General features: G+C 46.8%; 1 protein-coding gene and 1 pseudogene across 1 annotated transcript; one reads left to right on the top strand and one right to left on the bottom strand.

Annotated features, from left to right (window-relative positions):
* The first annotated feature begins 467 nt into the window (after positions 1-467).
* Positions 468-1,568, top strand: LOC125539367 (annotated as a pseudogene).
* Positions 1,569-4,080: 2,512 nt separating this feature from the next.
* On the bottom strand, positions 4,081-6,324 carry LOC125533846 (subtilisin-like protease 1). Its single transcript, XM_048697178.1, has one exon. The coding sequence runs from the start codon at positions 6,322-6,324 to the stop codon at positions 4,081-4,083; it is 2,244 nt and encodes a 747-aa protein (XP_048553135.1).
* Positions 6,325-13,137: the final 6,813 nt, after the last annotated feature.

Below are 13,137 nucleotides of genomic sequence, written 5' to 3'. Positions count from 1 at the left end.
TCAATTAATTCCTTATTAAGACGTATAGGCTCGTATGCATGATTTCTCTGGTAGTTCATCCGCTCCTGCGTGATAGATTTGCGTAACTCTTTATGATTGAATAAAATGGTAGCCGCATAATCTGCCTCGTGATCATATTCTTGTTCTACCGAGATAGTCCTAACCTAGGCTTAGGGTTGTTAGTTGATTTTCCTCTGAAAAAGGTAGGCTTCTTCCTTTGCCTGATATAAGCATGTCCGACTGCTATGTGGAACCCTTGAGATAATTAATTTTCAGTTTTTTTGGTGCATCTGCATGCACATACCGTATGTTAGTTTCTCTCTTAAGTCAAAAAATATGCTACTGCTGTTTGTGTAATCTCTACGGCATGATATAGAAGCTTTATCTATGTTTTAATATTTGTCATATTAGTTTGCTCGGTCTGCTTCTTGAGCCTAACCATTCTGTTTTGGGATTCTTCTTTGCAGATGCAGATCTTCGTGAAGACCCTCATCGGCAAGACCATCACCCTCGAGGTTGAGAGCTCTGACACCATCGACAATGTCAAGGCCAAGATCCAGGACAAGGAGGGCATTCCTCCAGACCAGCAGCGTCTCATCTTCGCTGGCAAGCAGCTGGAGGATGGTCGCACCCTCGCTGACTACAACATCCGGAAGGAGTCCACCCTCCACCTTGTCCTCCGCCTTCGGGGAGGCATGCAGATCTTTGTGAAGACCCTCACTGGCAAGACCATCACCCTTGAGGTTGAGAGCTCTGACACCATCGACAATGTCAAGGCCAAGATCCATGACAAGGAGGGCATTCCTCCGGACCAGCAGCGTCTCATCTTTGCTGGCAAGCAGCTAGAGGATGGCCGCACCCTCGCTGACTACAACATCCAGAAGGAGTCCACCCCCACCTTGTCCTCCGCCTTCGGGGAGGCATGCAGATCTTCGTGAAGACCCTCACTGGCAAGACCATCACCCTTGAGGTTGAGAGCTTCGACACCATCGACAATGTCAAGGCCAAGATCCAGGACAAGGAGTGCATTCCTCCAGACCAGCAGCGTCTCATCTTTGCTGGCAAGCAGCTGGAGGATGGCCGCGCCCTCGCTGACTACAACATCCAGAAGGAGTCCACCCTTCACCTTGTCCTGCGTCTTCGTGGTGGCATGCAAATCTTCGTGAAGACCCTGACGGGGAAGACCATCACTCTGGAGGTTGAGAGCTCTGACACCATTGACAATGTCAAGGCCAAGATCCAGGATAAGGAGAGCATTCCCCCGGACCAGCAACGCCTGATCTTTGCCGGCAAGCAGCTGGAGGATGGCCGCACCCTTGCGGACTACAACATTCAGAAGGAGTCCACCCTCCACCTTGTGCTCCGCCTCCGTGGTGGTCAGTAATTGCCCTGGCGTTGGACCTGCTGGTTTATGCATGGTCGTTCGTTGTGTCTGTTTCATTTGAACTGTTTCATCGTTCGCATCAGTCCTATGTTGGTTTAATGAACTATCAAGTCACTGTTACGTGTTTGGTTTACGAAGTTGCTGGTACAGTAACATCTAAGTAATGGATAAGTGAACTTTCGGGCAAATCTTGTGCTTGTGTTGCTTGTTTGGCAATGATCTTACTATTCCTTCTCTGATTTCATTTCTGTTCATTGCTTGCGCTGGAATTGCTTGCTTGATCCTACTCGTTAGCTGTACGATTTGGATGATGCAATTTATTCCTAAACCTTGATATTGCTGCTGATTATTTCTTGAAATCCTTCTGGATCTATTTTGTGGCATCCCTGCTGCGTTAATGTAACCTTCCAATTTTTGCAGCGTGTCTGGTAAAGAATTAAACTTCTGACGTGTACTGCATCAAGATTATTCTCATTCAAAATTTGAATTGTTGTTATTGCATCGGTTGATACTAAACAATAGGCCGCTCCCTTAAAAGTAACAGGAAATTCAAAATTAAATACAACCAAACTTTTCAAATAAATATGCATTGCAAATTTCTCATGCTGTTTGATTCTATTTTCAATCAAATGCAACTGGCAGAATTAGCTTAACTGGGCTATAATCTGGCAGACTTAGAAGTATATACAGCCAGTGAGAATAAATGTTCCAAGTATAAGCGCAAACAAAAGGGGATGATGAAGCAGCATGAGAAAATACAAATCGGAATTGCACATTGGAATCGCAACTTGAACACCTGTGTTTGAGTTCTGAAAATTCATTCTGCAGAGGGGTCCAAACCGTGTACTCTTTTAAGACATGGATAGCAAGAAAGAATACTAATTGGAGATGATTGAGTTGAGCTTATACCTGAAGCGGGAATGCCAACTATCATGGCCTTGTTTTGAAATCTAATAAGTGTATGGATGTTCAGAGGGATTTGATACAGCAGACGTCTAGAAGAAAACACGAACCATTGTCCTATTCATAAATTTTCAGGAATGCGGGATCGATCAAATTCAGTTTGCATGAACCATTTCAAATTGCAGTTTTTGATGTTCTAAGTTATTTTCTAGAGAAGAAATCACCTGAGATGAACGACAAACCAAATCAAAGATCGGTTGTTGACCTGCTCGATCTAGATCGTCAGCTCATGCCTTTGCTCGATCGAGAGATCGGGGGGGGGGGGAGGGGGGGGGGGAGGGGGGGGGGGGGGGGGGGGGGGGGGGGAGAGAGAGGTACCAACGTCGGAAGGAGCCTGTTCTTCGCCGCACAACCCTCGCTGCTTTGTGTACCATTGACATCAAGCGTACGATGGGAGTACAAGAACGAGCGGCATCTGCGGGGATGGAGTGCGGCAGGAGGCGACCCGTGCGGAGGAGCAACCTGAGTTGGTTGCATGGGAGGGATATTCAATTGGCGGGTAGGGAGGAATTAGAGTGGAATGATTGATTAGTGGGATGCATGTGCGCTCAATGTGGTTGGTGGCTTGGTGCTTAACATTGGGATGTTTTCGACTGTCAGATAGTGTGGATAGACGGTCGAGATTGTTTGGATCTGCCATCACTCGTGCTTTCAACACACACACACACACACATATATATATATATATATATAACATAAGTGAAAATTAAACTTTACCTCTTATATTGATCAGTGACTCCTCCACGGTTCGGAGTCGAACATGCCAAAGAGATGGAGAAGATGTACCTAGCATGCGGGAAGCTTTGTTGTTTGGCTCCAGCCGTGCCATCTTATTCCAGTTGCTTTATGCTTAGTAATGTCATCTTTTCCTGAAAGATTGTGCCTACATGCTTAGTAGTACTCCTTCTAAAGTTAGTATAAAGTTAAGTCATCTATTTTGAAACGGAGAAAATAATTTTTTAAGGCATTTATTGTGCTTAGTGATTTTAACAACCCAGAAAAAGTAAAAAATTAAATTGACGGGCTGTTGTAGGCCAGCTTCAGCTTTTGCATTGCTGTCCACCAAAAGGCAAAAGGCCTGCAACGAGGCCTAGCACCCGGCCGGCCTGGCCAACGATTTGACGTGAACGCGGGCCAATATCAAAGCTGCAAACCTGAGCTTGTGACCAGCCTTTTTCAAAAGGTAATTTGGGATTATTACTTAACATAACATGATTGTCTCAAAAACACTTAACATAACATGATTCCCTTAAAAAAAATCTTAACATGAAGTCCACACGATATTGTCAACCAAAATACATCCGTGCCAAATCAGTGCAAGTCGCAACTGTTGGTGTTTTCAAAGTTTCGTTTTGTGAACCTCACTACGCAGTTGTCAGAAAATGTTTTTCCCCGTTGATTTTTTTAAAAGGTAAGATTGAATATCCAAAAGTTTTTTTTTCTTGATTTAAAAAAAGGCAAAACTGAATATTCAAACTAGGGTTTGAGATGAGATCGTGTTGTTGAAGATGTTGATGAAGATTGACCTCCCAAAGATGAGAGGGTTGTTGGTGATGACGATGGCTTCGATTTCCCCTTTTCGAAGGGAATTTTCCCCGGCAGAATCGCTTCACAGGAGGGCAAAAGTGCCCTTGCCCAAATTCGGCCTCGAGACGGCGGCGTTCCTCCTGAAAGTCCTCTCTTTATTCTGCTCTTGGATCCTTCATCTCTCATGCCGAAAATCAAGTATGTAATCAAGCAAAGGTGACAGAGATTGGGCTCCGTACGGTGTGCTTCTCGGACACCCACCGCAGCGCACCCTGCACCGCCCTCGTAGCACTCTGCCTCGGCCACAAGTATACCGAGAAAGTCAGCTCCTGGCCCTCCTCGACGAAATCAAGCTCCCTCGGAAATACGTCCATGCTTACGGCGCTGCTCGGCATGTCGATCGCCGCGTAGTACACCGAAGGCACCTCCCCGACGTTCTTCACCTTGCGCCTGACGACCACGGGCGCAGTTGAATTCCAGGAAGCTGGGAAAGCGACCGAGATCGAAGGGTAATTCAGCAGGCGGTCGCTGATGACGACGGTGGTCAAGCAGTCAATCGGCCGGCGCGCGATCACCGAGACCTGCTGGCTCGTGTACATGCTACAGAGGTAGCCGACGTAATCCTCGGGGGTGATGTCGTAGACTAGGCCAGGGTCAGCAGCCTTCATTGGGTTGACGTGTCCGGCGCCGGTGGCGAAGAGGTTGGCCACCACACGCTGCTCGTTGAGTATGGGATTGCCGGAGCGGTCGGTGATGTCGGCTGTCGTCATCATTGCCGACTTGATCGCCGCCGGTGACCAGTCCGGACGCTTGCTCTTGATCAAAGCGGCGATGCCGGCAAGGTGCGGTGTGGACATGGATGTGCCGGAGATGATGTTGAAGGTCGGCCCAGGGAGGACCGGCGCCGACGGTGGGCCGACCTGAAACGGCCATGCCGCGAGCACGTTCACTCCGGGGCCCGTGATGTCGGGCTTCAGAATGCCAGTGCTCTGACGGTTAGGCCCCCGAGACGAGAAGAACACGATCGACGGAGCAGGTGACGTGCCGAGTAATGTACCCCTGAAGCCCATACGCGCCATCGGGTTCGCCGTGGAGTTAAGGTAGGATTTGATGGCTGCGGTCGCGAGGTAGTCGACGCTCGACGCCGGGAGGATGTTCTCCTGGGCTAACTTGTCGTACCCTCGGAAAAACGGGCTCGCCAAGATCATGGCGACGCCGCCGGCACTCTCCACCACCTCACCTTGGTTGATCACCGAGATGTTTTTCGTGAGTTCACACAGCACTATCTTGCCCTTGACGTCGAAGCCGTCCAGACTGCCATTTCCGCAGAACTCGGCGAATGGCTTCCCACTCGCGCCCGCATAGACCAACGGGCAGAAGCCAACGTTTGGCTGGTATAGCGACTCGCCGTGGAAATACGCACCGTTCCCCAGCTGCACGGTCGAACGAATCGAGCGGTCCATGGTACTCGCGGCGACGGTGAGCATCCATGGAGCCTCGTTTATCACGGTGCTCTCTCCCGGGCCGGAGTTGCCAGCAGCCATGCTCACAAAAATGCCCTTCTCCATGGCGCCGAACGTCCCGATGGCCATAGGGTTTAGGTGAAAGGGCACCGACGGCCCGCCGAGAGACATGGAGATGACGTCGCAGCCGTCGCCCACGGCGGCGTCAATGCCAGCCAGTATGTCGGCATCCTCGCAGTCTACAAAAACTTTTCCGTAGCACACCTTGTACATGGCGATGTGCGCGCGGACTGCCATCCCGGCGGCGGTGCCCCATGCGTGGCCGAGCACGTTAGCGCCCGGCACGACCGCCCCAGCGGCGGTGCTTGCCGTGTGAGTCCCGTGCCCAAACTCATCGACCGGCGGCACCCGCGCGGAAGTGCCGTTCGGGCCGTTGAGGGCGGCGACCATGTTGCGCGCGCCGATGATCTTATTGTTGCACGAGGTGCCGCTGAAGTCGCAGCGCCCCTTCCACTTGGCCGGCGGCGGCGGCATGCCTTCGTCGCTGAAGGACGGGTGGTCCGGGAAGATGCCGGTGTCGATCACACCGACGATGACCCCGGCGCCGAACTCCGACGTGTAGTTCCGCCGCCCCTGCTCGACGTTCAGCCCCAGGAACTCGGGCGTGTGCGTCGTCAGCGTCGTGTACGTCCGGGCACGGGTCGCGCTGAGGAACCCCGGCATGGCGGACAACGCCTCAAGCTCACGCCGCGTCAGCCGGGCCGCGAACCCGCTCGCGACGTGGTGGTACGCGTGCACGAGCCGGCCATGGTCCGGGAGGAACGAGTGGTACCACGCCTTCCGGCCGTCCGCGGTGCCGAACACGCGGTTCTCCTCTGCTTGCACGTGGACGATGTACGTGCTAAGCTCGCCGCCGGTTGCCTCGGCAGCGATCGCGAGGAGAAGGAACGGAAGAAGAGAGAGCAAGGATAGCCTTGTGGTTTCCATGGCTTTTCTTGCTTGAGATGTTGTTCGTGTGGGAGCATATATACTACGTACGTGCTAGGATCCTGTCACAGTGTCCAATAGATTGCTCCAAATGCCAGCTTTGTGAATGCGATGCCTGGTTAACCAACGAAATGGGGGCGATACGAACAATGGGCGTTGATTATTTTGCATGCGAATCGGGAGTGGGGCTGCAGGCTGGCAGCCTCCCTTGACGTTTACCTTCGATCAAGACGAAGCATATCCAGTGAGAAGCATCAGGATAAAGTATAGTTAACATGCGCAAAATTTTGATTTAAAACACGATAATTTGTTGTTTTTTGTTGTTTGTGTCTAAAATGTTAGAAATAGCAACTTGATATTATCAGGAGACAAAAGCCATGATATATACATGTACAGGAGGCTGTATACCGAAGAGCGATAACATGGTCCTGTACACCGGCGCGTACGAAGAAAGCATCAACACCAATATGCTTGGTAAGCTCATGCATCACTGGGTCCCGCGCAATACTGATAGCACAAGTATATCTGACAAGAGTGTAGTAGGTGTAGTAACAGTAACACCAAAATCCTCAAGTAATCAGCGTAACCAAGTCACCTCTGCCGTGAGAAGAGTCATAGCTCATAACTCAACCTCTGCACTCGATCGAGAAACTGCAGTCTGTTTCTTCGTCTTCCAGGCAATAAGAGAACCACAAAAAAAAACACAGTAAGCAGAAAGTGAACAGCGATCTAAAGAATCACTAGGCCGGGTAGCATCCGAATAGGCCTGGATCTGTAACGAGTCGGAACGAGGAAAGAAGAGACGGAGCTACAACATATTCTGTATGACAAAAAAATTATGGATTAGATTTTTTTTAAAAGTTCATGAAATATAAAATGGTTGCAAATTTTAAAGTTCTTAAAACTTAAAAATGTACGTCAAACTAGAAATTTAGTTAGGAGCAACTCTCTAGTCGGTGTAAACAAAATGTGTGATGTTTCTCAAAGAGGGAATTCCTTATTTAACATTCTCTTAAAATTTATTGCCTACACTGGATTTATTTTGCTTCCTTATTTAGCACGGTGTCTAAATTTTATGCCTTTTATAACACTTTTGCCCATTTTAAGTCTTAAAGTTGTCACATGACACCTAAAAAGACCTATTTGCCCCTCAAATGATGTGTGACCAAAATTTTATGTGTATGTGTGTATTCAATTCCCAAGCAAAATCAACCGACCCTCGTTGGTCTTGCTGCACCTATGAACCACCGCCGGCACCGGACAGAAAATTATAGCTTAGACCACCGATTGCACGTCGGACACGTGCTATATCTTCACGTTCACCGGTGATGTTAGCGCCTCTTCGTATGCCTTGCCAGTGCATGTACGTAAGCCGCTCATGCCCTGTTGAGCAATAAATAATATATACACCCAAAGCTAGCTAAAAGAAAGAGCTTTGATCGATTCTACACAAGTACTTGTACGTGAACATGGCCTGGGCTAGCTCTAGCTGTGCACTGCGCACAAACTTGCATGCGTACGTAAACATGGTCTGTTGATCTGTTCCAGCCCTCACGCGCGCCGCACACCCGCCATGGTTGATGGAAATTTTATATAAAATCTGGCCCCAATTTCCATGAAGTGCTAGTATCGGTGGTGGTTAACAATTCGTACTGCATATTGGAGGACCGGCGCATCAATTTTCACGACCGTATTGAGACTGTATTTGTAAGTTTCGGAACCATATTGAGACAGTTCATGAGTTAGAGGACAGTTCTGAACATCGTCAACTACTTTAGAGACCACATAATGCATTTTACTTGAAATTTTTGGTCACATACCCACGAGGGGTAAATAGGTCTTTTCATGTGTCATTTAACACTGTTAAGGCTTAAAATGGACAGAAGTGTTATAAAGGGCATAAAATTTAGACAAGGTGTTATATAAGGAAGAAATAGTTTTACAGTGTTAAATAGGAAAACAAAATTTAAAATAGTGTTATATAAGGAATTTTCTCTTTCTCAAACATGTGGAATAATTTGTTTTTTGATGGGACCATGTTCGAAGCAATTCTCTTGTTGATTGAAGCAAGATAGTGATGCTTCTGAAACAAAATCTCATGTTCATAGTGTTGGGGAACGTAGTAATTTCAAAAAAAAATCCTACGCACACGCAAGATTTATCATGGTGATGCATAGCAACGAGAGGGGAAGAGTGTTGTCCACGTACCCTCGTAGACCGTAAGCGGAAGCGTTATGACAACGCGGTTGATGTAGTCGTACGTCTTCATAATCCGACCGATCCTGGTACCGAAAGTACGACACCTCCACGATCTGCACACGTTCGGCTTGGTGACGTCCCACGAAATCTCGATCCAGCTGAGTGTCTAGGAGAGCTTCGTCAGCACGACAGCGTGATGACGGTGATGATGAAGCTACCGGCGCAGGGCTTTGCCTAAGCAGTACGACGATATGACCGAGGTGAATTATGGTGGAGGGGGCCACTGCACACGGCTAAAGGATCAATGATCAACTTGTGTGTCTATGGGGTGCCCCTGGCCACGTATATAAAGGATGGAGGGAGGAGGAGGCCGGCCCTCATAGGGCGCGCCCAAAGTGTGGAGTCCTACTAGGACTCCCTAGTCCTAGTAGGATTCCACCTCCCACACGGAATAGGAAAAAGGGAAGGGAGAAGGAGAAGGAAGGAAGGGGGCGCCCCCTTTCCTAGTCCAATTCAGACCAGTCCATGGGGAAGGGGCGCGGCTGTCGTGGTTCTAAGTCTGACAGTAAAGTAGGGGGGTAGGAATGTAGAGGCAAGATCCTAGCTACGGTGAGATTGTGCACGCAAGATGTACGAGTTTAGACCCTTCGCGGTGGAAGTAACAACCCTACGTCTCGGTGCCTGGAGGCTCGGTCGATTGGATTATGTGTGAAGTTATAGGGGGTGCGAACCCTTGTGCCAGAGGAGGGGGCGACTTGTATAGAGTGCGCCAGGACCCCCGCCATCCCACGTTACACAGGGTCCAATGTACATTAAGACGACGCGTTACTGGTAACGCCAGCAATAAAGTCATATAATTTATCATTAATACTACGGAGTGAATGTCTGACCGTTGCTGCCCGAGGTGACTTTAGGCCTTCTATACTCCGAGTGGTTTTTTGTATCGTCAAGTGATGATATGCCGGTCGAATGAAATTGGGATATCCGAATGGAGATGTTGGTCGAGTGGGCATGCGCTCTGGTGACTCCAGTCGGTTTGAACTTATTGTCCTTTGACTATAGGGCAGTGTCCTTGGGAGGGGTGCTTAGATCAGGTCTATTGCCCTACCCTAGGTACACTCCATCGTCATTAGCCCCCGAATTGTTCTGGGTCCGAGTGGAAAATGGAGGTGAAGGTAGTTTCGACCCAATCTTTATGCCACGGAAGCATTTTACTGGATTGGTGAACCATGCAACAGCTTCGATTTCACTTTTCAGTCACCTTGAGCCATTCAGAGGTTGTCGAGTGGATTTCTGCTAATAAGCTTCGACTGCTGGTGTTGCATAAAAATTTCGGCATGATTGACTACTCTACCGTTTTCGGATCTTGCGGGATTCGAAATTTGGGGAAGCACGCGAGGCGGAGAGGGCCGTAGTAATCGGAGCAGATTAGGCAGGGGCGCTGATATGTCTCCGTCGTATCTATAATTTTTGATTGTTCCATGCCAATATTATTCAACTTCCATATACTTTTTGGCAACTTTTTATACTATTTTTGGGATTAACATATTGATCCAGTGCCCAGTGCCAGTTCCTGTTTGTTGCATGTTTTTTGTTTCGTAGAATATCCATATCAAACGGAGTCCAAACAGAATAAAAACTGACGGAGATTTTTTTGGAATATATATGATTTTTGGGAAGAAGAATCCACGCGAGACGATGCTCGAGGGGCCCACGAGGTAGGGGCGCGCCCCTGACCCTCGTGGCCACCCCATAAGGCGGTTGGAGCCCTTCTTTTGCCGCAAGAAAGCTAATTTTCGAAAAAAAAATTATGGCGAAGGTTTCAAGCCAATTGGAGTTACGGATCTCCATATATACACAAAACGGTGAAACAGAGCCAGAATAGAACGCAGAACCAGAGAGAGACAGAGAGATAGATCCAATCTCGGAGGGGCTCTCGCCCCTCCCACGCCATGGAGGCCATGGACCAGAGGGGAAACCCTTCTCCCATCTAGGGAGGAGGTCAAGGAAGAAGAAGAAGGAGGGGGGCTCTCTCCCCCTCGCTTCCGGTGGCACCGGAGTGCCACCGGGGGCCATCATCATCACCGCGATCTTCACCAACAACTTCACCGCCATCATCACCAACTCTTCCTCCCTCTATGCAGCGGTGTAACCTCTCTCTTACCCGTTGTAATCTCTACTTAAACATGGTGCTCAACGCTATATATTATTTCCCAATGATGTATGGCTATCCTATGATGTTTGAGTAGATCTGTTTTGTCCTAATGGCTATTTGATGATCATGATTGGTTTTAGTTGTATGTTTTATTATTGGTGTTGTCCTATGGTGCTCTCCGTGTCGCGCAAGCGTGAGGGATTCCCGCTGTAGGGTTTGCAATATGCTTATGATTTGCTTATGGTGGGTGGCGTGAGTGACAGAAGCACAGACCCGAGTAAGTAGGTTGTTTGCGTATGGGATAAAGGGGACTTGATGCTTTAATGCTATGGTTGGGTTTTACCTTAATGAATCTTTAGTAGTTGCGGATGCTTGCTAGAGTTCCAATCATAAGTGCATATGATCCAAGTAGAGAAAGTATGTTACTTATGCCTCTCCCTCAAATAAAATTGCAATAATGATTACCGGTCTAGTTATCGATTGCCTAGGGACAAATAACTTTCTCGTAACAACAAACTCTCTACTAAATCTAACTTAGTTGTGTCTTTATCTAAACAGCCCCTACTTTTTATTTACTTGCTCTTTATTATCTTGCATACCTATCCAACAACACCTACAAAGTACTTCTAGTTTCATACTTGTTTCCGGTAAAGCGAACGTCAAGTGTGCGTAGAGTTGTATCGGTGGTCGATAGAACTTGAGGGAATATTTGTTCTACCTTTAGCTCCTCGTTGGGTTTGACACTCTTACTTATCAAAAGAGGCTACAATTTATCCCCTATACTTGTGGGTTATCAAGACCTTTTTCTGGCGCCGTTGCCGGGGAGCAATAGCGTGGGGTGAATATTCTCGTGTGTGCCTGTTTGCTTTATCACTAAGTAATTTTTATTTGCTGTTCTTAGTTGTTTTCTATCTTTAGTTATGGGTAGGAAACGCAAAATACCAAAAAAATAGTTGTACCTACTGAACCAATGGTTGAAGAACCAATCAAAATCTATCACACTGCTGAAGCTTATTACTTGGATCTTCTTCGATCCCTATGTGCTCGTGCTGAAACCCCAACTAGCTTAGTTGAGGGCAAATCTTTAGATGAGCATGCTTGTTTTGTGCGACACAGAATATCTGAAAAAGGGAAAACTTTACTAGATCAAATTCATTGTTTGCAATGCTATGCTTGGAATTTATGTGAAATATATGATTATACTTGTTGTTCTGAAGACCCTAAGAAACACCTCCCCTACCAATGTTTGTTTAGTGATAATGGAATCGTATCCTAGTATGCTAAGGGTGTTTACAATTACTATGATGTTCAACAAATTGAAGAATTTGTTGCTTTTAAGGGTGCTTATGAAATTGCTTCTTTGATTGAAAAGTATGATGCTACTTTTCACAAATCTGAAAATTTTGCCATACTTAAATATTGCTATGATAATTATGCTTCTAATGCCTATGTTAAACTATATATTGAGGAATACTCCGCTGTCCAAGAAGAGACTAATATTTTGCAGGAGTCTATGGAAAAAGAAATTGATGAAACTGTGAGCTCATTGGATGAAAAAGATGAGGAGAAGAGCGAAGAACAAAAGGAGGAAGAGCGGATTAGCTACCCGTGCCCACCTTTTAATGAGAGTAACTCTTCAACTCATACATTGTTTAATTCCCCTTCGTGCTTACCGAAGGATGATTGCTATGATGACTATTATGATCCCATTGATTATCTTGAAATATCCCTTTTTGATGATGCTTGCTATGCTTGTGGCCAAGATGCCAATATGAATGATGCTTATGGAGATGAACTTGCTATAGTTCCTTATGTTAAACATGAAATTGTTGCTATTGCACCCACGCATGATAGTCCTATTATCTTCTTGAATTCTCCCGATTATACTATATCGGAGAAGTTTGCTCTTATTAAGGATTATATTGATGGGTTGCCTTTTACCATTGCACATGATGATTTTGATAGATATAATATGCATGTGCTTGATGCTCCGACTTGCAATTATTATGAGAGAGGAACTATATCTCCACCTCTCTATGTTTCCAACATGATAAAATTGCAAGAAACTGTTTATACTATGCATTGGCCTTTACTAGGTGTGCATGAATTGTTCTTTCATGACATGCCGATGCATAGGAAGAGAGTTAGACTTCGTCATTGCTTGATATATGTTGCTTTGTGCTCACTACTAAATTACAAATCATTTTTGATTAAAATTGGCTTTGATATACCTTGGGATCCGGGTGGATCCATTACTTGAGCACTATATGCCTAGCTTAATGGCTTTAAAGAAAGCGCTGCCAGGGAGACAACCCGGAAGTTTTAAAGAGTCATTTATTTCTGTTGTGTGCTTTTAGAAAGTTTAAATATAAAAATAATGTGCCAAGGTTTGTCTTTAGGATGTTTACATTTGCTTGATGGTTTGTACGGTGCAGGACAGAAACTTTGGCTGTAGTGCG

The sequence above is a fragment of the Triticum urartu genome, chromosome 2, assembly GCF_003073215.2.
Source record: "Triticum urartu cultivar G1812 chromosome 2, Tu2.1, whole genome shotgun sequence".
Taxonomy (NCBI): Eukaryota; Viridiplantae; Streptophyta; class Magnoliopsida; order Poales; family Poaceae; genus Triticum; species Triticum urartu.
Note: the sequence above shows the minus strand (reverse complement) of the source record. Positions and strands in the feature narration are given on the sequence as shown.